The sequence below is a fragment of the Crocodylus siamensis genome, chromosome 1 (genome assembly GCF_052110815.1).
Source record: "Crocodylus siamensis isolate JL-2025a chromosome 1, ASM5211081v1, whole genome shotgun sequence".
Taxonomy (NCBI): domain Eukaryota; kingdom Metazoa; phylum Chordata; order Crocodylia; family Crocodylidae; genus Crocodylus; species Crocodylus siamensis.
In genome coordinates this window covers 43,517,967-43,532,345 of record NC_143395.1, presented here as the reverse complement: position 1 = coordinate 43,532,345, position 14,379 = coordinate 43,517,967, and the positions used below count along the sequence as shown (strand labels likewise).

Genomic DNA, 14,379 nt, shown 5'->3' with positions numbered 1-14,379 from the left:
AAAAATATTTCACTTTTAAAATTGTGTATTCCAAGTGAATGTAAGTTAATTTTAACGTTTATTTAACTTCTTTAAGGAAACATGTCATTTATATCTTTGTACTTCTGTGTGTTTTAGACATACAACAAGAAAGCATCCTCTAGGAGGAAAGAGTATCAGAATGGCTCTACAGCCACGGTGAACGGGTATACAAACAGCTTTTCTTCCCTCGAGAACAATGTGAAACAAAGAAAACAAAGGAAGGATTGAAGACCAAACTGAGAAACCATTTTGATATGCCCGACAACAAAATCATCTGATTGTAAGCACAATAAGAGTTGTGCACTGATACTCTAACAGCTACTGTAACTATTCCTGCCTAGAATAGTGTGATTTATGTAGGACTTAACCAGTGCAAACACCCTAGAAACTGTATACAGAATATAAAAGTAGGTTAAAGTTAACAATAATTCTGGGCTGTCACTGACCCCGCTATAGACTGTGGAAGAGAGTATTATTGTAGTATATGACACTGCTGTTGCCTTACTAGTCAATAAGATAGGTGCTGAATTATTGATTCACAATTTCAAAACACTGTAATCCAAACTCATTTTTTACTGTAGATTATGCATGTGATTGCAAAAGTAATTTGTATGATGTTGTTTTCAGTAGATAAACACACATGCCTTAAAAAATTAAAAAGCAGGGCCCAAAGCATATTACTGGTTTGAAAATTAGGCTGTGCTTCAAATTCTGAGTTGATTGACTTTTAAATAAAAGTCAGTTAGAGAAATCCATTGATTGTTTTACTGTCCTGTGTGTGGTACTTAACATTATGTATCTCCGCATGATACAGTGAAATTAGAAATGGCACATCTAGTTTTGTATATTTGGCTTTAACTGACTAAACAGTCACAATCCAGATGGACCAGTTATTTTACCTTTTTAATAGATCTTATTTTTTTATTTTACATGTCACTAATGTAAAATTTAATTGGCACTTTCCTGGTCCAGTAAGACTTAGATATTAATTGTCTCTAATGGCTAAAAATATACAGGGTAGACGCATCTTGTTTTCTATTTCTGTGTATTTCTAAATTGCGTAGCAGTTTTTAATACTAGAAGCTGTGCCAGTTTCAAATATTGTGTTACCATAGCCATATCTGTGTTTTAAAAGTGACTGGATAGTCTGTGACCTACCTTTTGAAAGTTCATTTAAAAATGAAGACAAAAGATGCTTTTCAGATATACTTGTTCATAATTTAAGTTGGCATTTATATTGCTATGTGTGTAGAATACATTGAGCTGTTAATGTGCCTCGCTCGTGAAAACAGGTTTGTTTGTTTGCTTTTAAAAAAAGCAAAATCAGAAGAGACTAAATCATACATAATATTTAAAACAAAACCCTTGAAATGAGCTGGAGATGAGTGTTTGTTTTGTTAATGTAAGTTGTGTGTATCACCTGTAACTTTTTGGCTTGTTGTCTACAGATTTGTTTTGAAATACTTGTTAAAATTACTATTCACTGTAAAATCTTGCCTTGCACACATGAGGAGTCAAAGCAGACATCTCTAGCTGGAATGTCATTGCTCTGGTGGGGTTTAGCTTATGAAGACTTTATTGATTTTACTCTAAGAACATTTAGTTAAATGTGCGAGGGATCTTATTGACCATTTGCTAAAGTATAATGGTTTTGCTTTGATATTTATATAAATATCAGTTTACCATGTTTAATTTTTTAAATACATTTGCACATCCATTAGGGAATAATGAGTTCTTCTCTTCAGCCTTGTGGCTTTTCTTTATTTGTTTTGAGGGAGACACAGTGTCTGTTTACATTTACATTATCAAAGCTTATGTATGTGTGTCTTCATTTCTAGGTACTGGTTTGCAAAGTCTTTACATATTTCAGTACAGCAGCTGTAACATTCAAAATATGCTGTCTAAATGTGCTATAAATAAACCCTTGGCTCATCTGAATATACCTACATTGTTAATGTTTGACATTTGTTTAATCATTAAAACACTTTTGATTTATCTATGCCTGAATTCCATAGTGCATTTTTATGGATTTGATACAATACCCTATTTTATATAAAGCCAAATTGGAGGTGATGGAGGGCGGAATTTTAAAGGACAACTGCTAACATTTGCATAAATTTGAAATGTAGTACATTTGCCAAAGTCCAGACATAAAGCATCAGCAAGTGCCAAATGCTTTAGAAGTTCTTGGCTTCACATTTAAAAATGTTGAATCTATCAAGGGGATAATTCTCTCAGTGGAATTACTGACTTCTTTATAGTACAGGTACAAGATTAAGAGGCAAGAACAGCATAGCACTTAGGCATATTGTCTATAAAATGGGAATAATCAAGTTTCAAAACCACTGAGTTCCTGCTTTTATGTTCATCTCAGTGCCCTACCTGTTTCAAAAACATTTAACCAATATGGGCACTCTGATTTTAACAGGTGCTAAGATACCATGGTGATAGGCCAAGAAGTAGGACAACTATTTACCTTGCTCTTTTCCTTCTAGTCTGCAGGCTGTTATCAGAAGAAGACCAAATCAAGGAAGCAGGTTCTGAATTTTGCACTGAAGGGAAGGCCTGGAGGTTCAAGATTATTCTGTTCTCTTCTGGGAGTGAGTTCAAATTCATGGGCCAGTTGCTAAAATAGCTTGGTTTCTTGTACAACATGAATTGAACTTTGAGATTGACAATGTCATTGAGTGTATAGCTGTTCTATGAAGTTTGTAATTACATGGGGTGGTAGAGTGCTGCAGATAACAGGTCGATTCCACAGAGAGCTTTCAAGGCAGAAGCTGAAACCTTAAACTGAAGCTGGTATTTCTAGCTCTTTTCTATAAGGGAAGAGCTCTTGTAGAACTCTTTTCTACAAGAAAACCTGCATAGATTTCTCTAGCCTCATCCCTGTCCCCTCCTGTTAGATTTGGATATTATGTCTGGCTGTAGCTGGAAGACTGGGTGAAACATTCCCACAAGTATCTTACATTGATCTACACCAGCAAAACCAGCACAACGTCTACAGGGGACAGACAGATGTGGTTTAGTTGGTCTTCAGCTTTTACATCCTGTATCTATGCTATGATCCAACAGCAAACAAAAGATTGACGAGATGCACAGAGTGGATCAGATGTCAACGTACCATGTTAGTCAATGTGCAGACTAGAAATTCTGTGGGCACAGTCTGGAAATTGGGTATGTTCCATGTGTGCCACCAAATTGCTATATGATCTTGGACAAGTCATGTCATCTGCCCACCTCCATCTCCTCACTGGGGTAAGACAATACTATTTGTTTTGTAAAGGTTACATGACAAGTACTCTAAGACTGCTGACACATTATTTTTGTAGTGTTACAACACACACACAGCCTCCCTGTTGAGAGCACCATAAAGTTGTTATAAAAGTATACTAACCAGCCATGGGATGGTAGGGGGCTGTTCCATAGCTCTCCCTGCCCCCTAGGAAGCCTGTCAGTGAGCAGAATACCTAATCAAACTGCTGGCAGGGGCAAGGGCTGATGAGGTGGTTTCTGGTCTGGGACTGCCTTCAAGTAGGGAACTTTAAATGGTTGTTGATATTTCAGGGGGTTGCAGCTGCCTGATCAGCCCCTACTGCTTCTGCAGCAGCTGCAAGCCAGGTCCCTAGCAGGCTCAATGACTGCTCCCTGCTAGGCAGGCTATCACAGAACCAGCCAGCTGCTCTCCCCTCCCCCTTGGAGGTGGGAGAGGGAAAGCTAAGGGATCTCCTAAATAGTAATGATCAGGAGATGGACCACTCTAGATATACCCTGTTCACATTCCCCTGCTAAAGCATCCATTCCAAAATATGTAGAACCTTGCACTTCTGATATTGCAGAATTTCAGGGGGGAATGGTTTTTGCAAATACTGTAGGCCCAAGAGCAGCTCTGGCTTCTCTTCCTTTAGGTAATCCCAGTATGGAACTGTGGATATATAAGTCATGAGTCATTAGTGAGCCTGAAGCCTGGGGGAATATGTTGCTGTTCACTTATGCTAGGACCCAGCAGTGTAACTAAAAGAGGTGGGCAGCAGCAGCTTTGGGTACTGACTTGAAAGGAGTAGGAAGAGGACAAAACAAAAATAACAGCTGCCACCGCCAGCCAGCTGCTCCCCTCTTCTACCTCTGCTAGAAACAGGAATTCATGTGGGAGAAACTGGAACAGGGGAAAGAGTTCTGAAAGTGAAATAAAGGAGAAATTGAATACATCCATATTTATTTTAATGTTTATCTTTATCACCAGACATTGAAGAAACAAAGAATAGTGGGGAGGTCCTGCAGGAATTACTGCAGCTTGTGTGTGTGGGAATCACGAAGCCTGTAGGATATTTTACAGTTCATGTGTGCACTGGGGTTTGTGTATATAAAAAGACTGTTTCAATGGCTTTTCTTCACTGCAGACTCTGTGAGGTTTAACTACAGGTTTGTAAGAGGTCTCCAACTCAATATCTGAAAATTTTGTTAGATGTTCATTTATGCTTTATGTGCATACATCTGCCTGACCCAAGATGGGGCAAATCTCTTAGCTTATTCTGCATGTTGCTAATTTAATTTTACTAAAGTGAAAATGTATAGTTGGGGCTAATTACAGCAGACTTCCTCCAGTCTTTTCTTCCCACGGGCTCTCTTAAGCACCCATGTTGAGCACTTTTTCCCCTCTGTCTGAGGTCTGAACGACAAGCGTGCATGTACTTCTGCTCAGAATTCTTGGTTCAACTTTGTAGTTTCTCTAGCTTCTTACAGCAGAATTATAGCTTCATAGATGCTAGGGTTGGAAGGGACCTCAACAGATCATCAGGTCCAACACCCTGCCTAGGCAGGAAAGTGCTGGGGTCAGATGACCCCAGCCAGGTGCCTATCCAACCTTCTCTTGAAGACCCCCAAGGTAGGGGAGGGGAGAGCACCACCAGTAAGAAGTCCATGTATTGTTGTGAAGGTCCCCAGTCAGACGATCGTGTCAGCATCTTGGGCCAGTTTGGCCCAAAGTGACCAAATTATGTGACTTCACCTCCTTGAAGGGGAGGATTGAGTTGCAGGAAGGAACATCTCAGCACCTAGCCACCAACTGCAAGATCAAGTAGATCCAACAGCAATGTAAAGAGAAGATGAAAGTCCTTAAGGTGTGAGGTATTGGAAGACTAAGGATAAGAAATCCATTTGCTGCCCTGTCATGGCCTGTTTTATAACTAGGACTGTTCTGAACAGAAACCATATTATGGTATGTGCTGTTGCAAGAAAAGAAAAAAATATCCTTTCTGTAGATAGAAGGTCTCCACCCCAAGGCCAAAGTTAACTAGGCTATGGAGTAATTTAGATTTTGCCATGCTGCTTTAGACACAAAATGGAAGTTTGCAGCTGTATAGAAGGGTTTGATCTACTCTTCATCAATACTGTGTCTCCAAGGCCCTGGAAACTCTCTTCCCTCAATTGGGTATGGTCAGTAGGAAAAGAGTGTATGTCTTCACTGGTTTGCAGCCTAGATGCACCCTAATTCTCAGGAGGGTGAACTGAGCTCCATGCTGCTACAGCTGGACTGCTTCTGGGATCCGAGCTAATGTATTTAAAACTAGTTTGGGTATCTCTGTGCTGCACTGAAGGCTGTAGTACAGACATACCCTGAAATATTTGTATATGTATGCAAGGAGTCTTGGCAACAACCTGGAGGAATTTGAACAACTTGGCAGGACATGAAACTGGATATTTTAGTGATAACAGAAGCATTGTGGAATAATCATGACATGAACTGGTATGTGCTGTTCAAGAAGATAGCTATAAGTGCAACGGTGGTGGAATAGCATTTTATGTAAATGATATGATAGACTTTAAAGAAATCAGAAAGGATAGGTAATGTTACTTTGTGGAAAGATGTTGAAAAGTTCTACTGGGTGGTCCTGGAAGTCTGCTAGAGCCCGCCAAAGCCCGGTTTTGGATATGGCTAGAGAATTTTGTAATATTGTTACAGGGAGAAATCCTACCAGGAATATTCTAATTATAGCAGACTTAAAATTTTCAGCTATTGAGTTGGAGATCTGCTACAAATAATGACAAGAAGCCTATGTTCTTGGATGTGATATCTGACAGATTTCTTCATCAAATATTTATTCACCAAAACCACATACACTAAAATAAATAAACCACGCAGTCACTGACTTAATAAGAAATAACAGTACTTTAGATTTCCTTTTGGGAAGCGGTGACTCTAAAAAATATTCTTGGATCACAAATTGCTTTGCGTTAAATGAAAGGATAAACACAAGTCAATCTGTAAGAGGACAGCTATACAGACTACTTGGAGATAAATTTGGTGGGCACAAGCTGCACTGCAGTAACATTTTGCATGCTCTTATCTGTGGTCAATATAAAATAGCTTACCACAGTTTCATTGAGGTGTTGGCTACCTCTTGTTACTGTGATATACTGTTAAGTTCCTTATGCCTCACCTCACATTAATTTGTTCATGTAGTAATAACATGAGGTTTTCAGTTTCAAAAGAAAAAACGTTGATAAGTTTGCTAATCAATGATACTGGACTGAGCTCAGGAAGCTGAATGCAAAGGATGTTTGGAATGTCTTTAAGTTAACGATGGTAAAACAATGGAAGGCCTTTATCCACCAGGCTGCAGAAGATATACTGAATCACCTAAAACTGAGCCATAGGGATTATGTTGTTAGGAAGAAAAATGTAAGAATAATCCCATGGTGGAACAGGCCAGACCTCTAGAATGTCCTGGCCAATGAACCTAATGAAGTGCCTGTGAATGCATCTTTGTGATTCACAGGGACCTGCAAAAGTAAGGGAGTAATAGCCATTCCTTAATGAATTGTTGCTTGAAACAGCGTGCATAGGATGGATATGTATGTGTCATCAATCACGCTTGCACAAGTTGGAAATCTTATCTGATCAAACCCTGCCATTATTTCGAGACTATTTCCAAGTTCATAACCTCAGGAAAGAGCACAGCTTCAATTGCCTTGCAAACCTCAGTAATCACTTTGCCAATCCTGATTAGTGGCAGCCTGAAGTGGTGTAGGATATCAGCTTACACAAGCTGATAGGAACTTGCTGTCCGTCTGCAGGTTCATCCAAGGTCCCTGCCACTCAAGAGCTGGGACAGGCTTCTTATACAGCTCCAGGAATGTGTCTTCCTTCATACAAGAGTCCACTATTACTCTTGGTTATCCCTGGTTTTCATCACAATGTAGTCCCACTGCCATGTGCTTGTGCTCTTATTCCAAAGTCTGCTTAATGGGTGTCTATTATTAAAAAAATATGTATCAGTTCAGTCCATTTTCCATGGCCACCTAGTCCTGTTCTGTTTTTGAGCTGCTACTTCTGTCATCTTCAGGCCAAAAACAGCCTTCAAAACACCTGTCAACAACAGCTTCTGCAGAAAAGGAAAAAAAAATAAGACTTCCTTAACAGGCAGCACCTGCTGGTCCTTGTAATTATACCAAGCAAGATCACCTTAACAAGTGAACCAGTGGCACAGAAGAACACACCATCACACCAACTTGGGGTCTGCCAAAAAAAAAAAAATTTCTAGACCAAAGGGTATTTCTTCTCATGGCTCCCAGACTAGTCTGCAAATGGGAGCCTAGAATGATGCAGTGTGTCATGGTACTACAAATCATGCAATTAATTCCCAGTCAAGGTATTACTCATCACCTCCACCTAAAGATTCAGTTGGGATGCATGTGACAGCAGTGTGCTGATATCATAAGGTTGTCAGGTTTTGTCTAACCCACCACTGTTTAACTTATGGTTACCATGCAGTGAAAACACAGCATCAACTGAACAGCATCTTCTAGAATAGAGGTGTTCAACCTCTGGCCCATGGTTTTCCTTGTGGGAAAACTGGAAGATTGTGGGCTCAGTGGTTCAGTGGGTGGGAAATTGGCTACAGGGTAGGACCCAGAGAGTTATTATGAATGAATCTGTGTCGTCCTGGCACAAAGTGGCTAGTGGTGTCCCTCAGGGGTCCAGGCTTGGACCGGTGCTTTTCAACATCTTTATCAATGATATGGGTAGGGGAGTGAAAAGCTCGCTGACCAAATTTGTGGACAACACCAAGTTATGGGGCAGTATGGTCATGCCAAGTTGCAGATACAGGTGGACCTGAACAGGCTCAAGAGTTGGGCAGGCCAGAACCAGATGAAGTTTAACATTTCCAAATGTGAGGTGATCCATCTGGGGGCAAACAACCCTCAACATACATACAGGCTCGGTGGTGACAGCTTGACGTGCACCATGGCTGAAAGTTACCTAGGGGTCATGATCGACCATTGCATGAACATGAGCTGTCAGAGCGAGGCAGTGGTCAGCAGGGCAAATAACACGCTGGCATGCATCAACCAATGCATCTCATGTAAAACTAAGGAAGTGATATTCCCTCTGTACTCAGCACTGGTGAGACCACAGTTGGAGTACTGAGTCCAGTTCTGGGCACCGCACTTCAGTAAGGACATGGAAAAACTTGAAACTTGGAAAAACAGGGTCCAGAAAAGAGCCACCTGTATGATCAGGGACTTGCAAGACAAGCCGTACAAGGAAAAGCTGAGGGACCTGGGCCTCTTTAGCCTAAAGAAGAGAAGGCTGAGAGGGGACTTGATAGTGGTTTACTGCTACATCAGAGGAGTGCATCAGGAGTTCAGTAAACTACTGTTCACTAGGGGACCCCTGGGGGAAGACCAGGACAAATGGCTACAAACTCCTGGAAGGCCACTTCAGGCTTAATACTAGGAAAGACTCCTTCACAGTCAGGGTGTCCAGAGTGGAATAAACTCCCTCCAGGGGTGGTGCAGTCAAGAGGAGACTGGATAGTCACCTCTCGCTGGGGTCACTTGACCCCAGTTGTCTTCCTGCCTCGAGCTGGGGGAGGAGGGGGGATGACTGGACCCAATGATTTGCAAGGCCCCTAACAGTCTATGAATCTGTGGGGCAGAGCCTTGGAATCTGGCCCCCAGAGCGCCTCACAAATTTGGGAAATTTGGCAGCAGGGGAGCAGTGGCAATTAATATTGCCACCCTTCCCTGCTGCCATTATCCCAGGTCCAGCATGGCAGGTGGGGGTCAGGCCACAACCCTCCCCCTACAGGGGCCAAATCAGGGCTGTGCCAAGCTTCTTTACCTGCGTAGCTAGATCAGGGCCAGGCTACCCCACCTTCTCCTTGCAGAGCCAGGCCATCCCCCCTCCCCCTGTTTGGCTGGTTCAGAGCTGAGGCATGCTCCCTTCTGCCCCTCCAGGTCTGGGTCAAGCCCCTTGCCTCCACCTGGTCAGGCTGCAGCTGGGCCCCATGTTTTCCTCCTGTTGGGCTGGATAGGGGCTGAGCCATGCCCCTTCCTTCCCACTAGGCCAGGTTGGGGCTAGGCCAAGTCAGCTTTCCCCCATGGCTGGATTGATGCTGGGCTTCCTGCCTCCCCTGCAGTGAGGCTGGATAGGGCCCTGCCAGGCATGCTCTGGGCACTGGATTAGGTCTACCAGCTGAATCCAGCCCATGGAGTGACCAGGCGCTATGCATCTTGCCATGCACACAAAAAAGGTGGCACACCACTGTTCTAGAAGATGATGCAACTCTTTTCTCTGCCTTTCATATTTCTGTGTGTTCAGACGTTCACAAAGAGAGTAGTTCTAACGAGCTAGGGGCATATGATAAGTGACTTATTGGGTGAAGTGTAGGTTATGCTCAGTTAATCATTATGGTGCTGTCAGGAGTTAGGGTGGTCAGCAGATCATCAAGCCTCCAGTTGGCCCTGTCTGGGTGGGACTGGCTGGTGGCAGCCTGAGTGCCCACCAGCTGCAATGTGGCTGCTGCCTATAAGCAGCTGCCCTTGCAGTGCTCTGTGGGTTCTCAACAAGATATCTCTTTCCATCTAGTTTCAGTGTTCTTGTTTCCTTGTTCCTTGCTTTTTAGTCTGGCTCCTGAGTTCTTGGCCCTGTTTTCTGGTGTGGTTCTCTGTCTCTGAGGCTGGTTTTTAATGCCTTGTTCCCTGGTCCCTTTCTAAAAACCCTTCACGTATCTCCTGCCTGAACCATTTGCCTGGTTCTTGGACTTTCCAGGCTTGTGCCCTTACTCCTCATCCCTGATTCCCTATGTCTGGGTCAACCCACGACAGATACAAATTGAGTTTTTGTGCCTAGCACTGTGGTTTTAGTTAAAGTAAAATGACTGTATTGCTCTCAACAAGGGAATTGCTTTATTTCAAATGACTAGTCTAGTGCAAGCAGAAACAACATCATCCATGAATCTGCCCCTTAAATATGAAATATTAAGTGTTTAAAAATGTGCTAAGTGTGCCTTCTATTTTCTGCAGGAAGGAACGTGAGGCATCATGATAGAGAATTGATTATATTGAAACAGGTCTGTAGTCCACTGGTTCTCAACCTTTCTAGACTCAAGGCACTATTTGTTAGACTCAAGGCACCCCTCTGAAAATGCCAGCTCTTAGCTTTCACTCATTTGACTACAGAAAAATAAAGTGATTCTTCTGTTACAAAGAATTCAGAAAAGCCACAACAGGTCAGATTATTTTTGACTGTGGATTCCTATATGAAACCTTTGGTTAATGTGAAGGTGTTTGCACACCCAATAGTGCTAATATTGCATGGCACCCTGGTGGAGAAGGGCTGCTGTAGAATGGATAACAACTTTTTATGATAGGAGCTTTCAGGTAAGCATGTTTCTGGGCATGATAGCTGACACATTTCTTCACCACATAGCCCTTAATACAACAAGACATAATGCTACTTTAGATTTGCTTTTGAGAAGTAGTGAGAATATTATTGAAAAATTGGTTGTACAAAATATTCTTGGATCAAGTAATCACTAATTTATTTGCTTTAAATTACATAGAAGGATAAACACAAGTAGATCTGTAAGGGTATGGCTATACTAGCAAGTTACTAGGAGATAAGGTCAGGAAATTTAATTTCTCCAAATGGAGGAAAGACTATTGGCAAAATATTTCAGAAACGCCAAAAAGGGTTCATTGAACTTGCTTTAGAAAATGGGTAAAAGTTCACGCAGAATTTAAAGAAGGGTTCTACACAGGAATATATAGGTTTTATTTGAACTAATTGGTCCATTCCTAATAAGGATCACCTCTAACTGTGTAAGACAGGAACCCAAATTATGATATAATTTATTTACCGATGCCTTATACTTACCTTCATTTCTTGGTTTATTGCAACAGGAGCTGATAGCATCTTTGCATCTTCAGCCTGCTGTCTCATGCTAACCCGCACCACAGGTAACATTCTGTACTAAATTAATTGAGTTATTGTGCAGCTGTTATAAATCAAAGTCTCAAATTGTTCCAATGTTCTTTCATCATCCTTGCATCTCCATGGGAAATGACCATTTCCATTTGCAGGCAGCAAACTTATTTTCATTAATCAGTGCAGGGAAATTTGTGTTGATGTTCTAGACACTCCTCTAAATATTATTCACTTATATCCTAGGATCTCCCCCAGCTAATGTGGAAAAGTAGGAAAACTCAATTGTTTTACTTCAAGTAGAAAGTTTTAAAATCTCTTTTGGGCCTTTGCAGGGCACATTGAGCTAAGTCCATATTTCCATTTTGAGCTTTTAAAGAATATTTGCCTTTGAAAGGTCTCCTGCTACAGCTTTGTCAACCCACTTATGTTTCATCAAAAGCTGCATCTTATCCTTCATTTTCCTTTGATTTTTAAAATATCCCTTTTCCATGCACTGGATGCTTATTCAGTAGCTTATACAGTTAAGTCTTGCCCCCTTGCATATGAATCCTTTCAAGATGTTCTGTTACTGGATGAAAATAAACCAACATTTTCTAGGAAAAACAACAGACCTAACCACTGTGGTAATCATGATGCAAATAGGTCTTCAGAAAGAAACTGGATGATATCTGGTACTGACTTTGCAGCTAATATTGGGACAGGCTTGCCATGCATGAAGGTGACATAAAAGAAAATTTACAAATGACTGATAGGTACAGCTTAGTTTCCATTTGATGGAAAGAGTTTTACAAATCATTGTGCTTCTGCCTAAAGAGAATTAAACAGTGCCATTAGGAAGGTTTCTTTAATTTTGACTGTGGATTCTGGGCCAAGTAATTGTCTCCAGGAAATCCATAAGGGACTACTGCCTCTTCCTGCTTACCAACACCACCTAGGAGTCTTGCCTAGAGATCACCTAGAGAGGGGCAAAGTGATCTGCAAGATAGGCCAGATTAGTTTTTCGTTCAGCATTTTTCCCCTGGTATTTAATTGTGACTCTTTGTCAAAACCGGAAAACCAACACAGTTGGGAGCTGATTCTTCTTCTTTGGTGAGGAAGGAAATGAGGACATAACATTTGCAAACAAACTATCAACACTGTTGCACCAAGAGATAAAGCAATCAGGATATTGCAAGTATGACAATGCAGATGGAATCAATGGTAAGTGTTTTAAAGACATCACTACCCTGCCTATATTCCAGCAAAGCAGAGAGCTAAGGGTTGCACAGTATCCTTAACAGTTCTTTTTTTACTATGAGAAAAATTCTGGGAGCTTCTAGAAGGGCTTAAGCAAGAGTCTAAATCCTGAAATAACATTTCCAAAGATCAGATATGATCAAATCTACGGGCTGGTTTGAATCCATCCCTAATGCTGACTACATGAGGCACAATAGCAGATGAATGTGTTATTCTTCCAGCAAAGTAGCTATTGAACAAACCCAATAGGAGTCCGCTGGAACTATTCTTTCTTGGCCATGTCCTGTTTTAGAATATAAAAGTCTTGATCCAGACGGGGCTTAGAGGACATTCTGGAGGAACAGATGATATTAATAAGTAACTACTGGTGATGTTAATGGCAAACACACCATCTACTTACCTAGTCCAAGCAAGTCTTCAGTATACTAATGTCTAGTACTAGGTATAGAACACTAAACTTCATTATGTCTTGCCTGTGAGATTTGCAGATATACAGTATTTTTTATATGTTTTGAAGATGAACTCTGTGCTCTAAAGAGATATATTTGAGGCATAAGTTTATAGAAAAGCTGTAGGTAAACAGCTGTCATCTTCTGTTTGCAGGGTAACAATGTGAAATGCCCTCACAAGAGTTTCTAATACTGCTGATGACCAGAATATAATTTCACTTGACACAGCACTGAACATAATAATATATCCCCCTTTGTTTCACCACTGCTGTGTAAGTACAGCAGATAATTTCTGAGTTAGAGCTACCATTTTTTCTAATATGAAAATAAGAGGGGGAAAAACCCACATGCTGTATAACAGATTGTGATCTATCTAACCTTGACTACATCAATGACGTTTGGAGAGGAGCATTTTGGGAAAAAAATTAAGAGCCGCTATGACAGAAATGATTAGAGTGCAGATCTGTGTATTCTGATACCCAGGACAAGTTGCTCATGTCAGAAAGTGTTATTGTCAGAGGTAAGCAAATATATTGAAGTAAAGAAAAGGAGGAGCAGAGCTTAAATCTCTGAACAATCTTGTCCGCAGGATAATCTGTACATTGGTATTAGAAGAGATTATGGAAATGGGAATACAGGAATGTCTGTTAATTATTTAGATTGAGGTGGACAATCTGTAGCACAGGTGCCACACCTGGCATGGGCAGCTGTGTGGGGCATGCAGCAGACTGGGGAGGGGACAGGCACCCCAGTGGCAGATAGGGCAGTAATCAGAAAGCAGAGCAGCAAATCAGGCAGGGAGCATAGTGAAGGAAGCAGAAAGTAGAGCAGCAGATCAGTCAGGGAATGTGGATCAGAGAGGTACTTAGGAAGGGTGTGGGGCTAATTTGTGGTGTTCCTGCCAAAAGGGCTGGACCTCACTGATTTAAATAATTGTTGATGCTTCCTTTGCTTTATGTTAGGCAACATGTGATTCAGTAAATGACTAAGGAGGCTGATCCATGATCTGCATGTTTGGCTACAGATATAGCAAATAGTTTCAGGGGGAAGGACTAGATACCGGTGATGTTGGGCCACAGCTCTTTCCCTTTGTCTCTCTTGTCTATCTGCCTCTACAGTTCAGTGAGTTTGTTTGAAAGGATCAATGCCTTGTCGTTCATCCTGGTGCCATTAGCGGCAATTCAAGCTTAAGTCTCCACAGTATTAATATTAATATTGTATTTTTCCAGATTAGCTTTCAAGGTGTCCTTGAATCTCTTTTTTGCCTGTCTCTAAAGCAGTAACCAGTGATGAGTAGGGACTATAGGACCTGTTTTGGGGAGCCAGTTGTCAGGCATCCTTGTGACATGTCCTGTCCAATGGAACTGGTGCCATATAAACATGCTACAATGCTGGTAGAGTCTGCTTGAGCCAGAATGCTGGCATTCCTTCTTCTGTCCTTCCAACTGATGTCAAGGA

At 41.4% G+C, this 14,379-nt stretch overlaps 1 protein-coding gene across 4 annotated transcripts in view; it reads left to right on the top strand.

Annotated features, from left to right (window-relative positions):
- The window catches only part of ELOVL5 (ELOVL fatty acid elongase 5), a 55,755-nt gene extending 53,735 nt beyond the window's left edge, over positions 1 to 2,020 (top strand). For all 4 annotated transcript variants that reach the window (XM_090033766.1, XM_090033794.1, XM_090033775.1 and 1 more), the window contains exon 8: positions 118 to 2,020. In XM_090033766.1, the coding sequence (XP_089889892.1) occupies positions 118 to 249 (132 nt within the window). In that variant the 3' untranslated portion in view covers positions 250 to 2,020. The remainder of the gene's footprint in view (positions 1 to 117) is intronic.
- Positions 2,021 to 14,379: the final 12,359 nt, after the last annotated feature.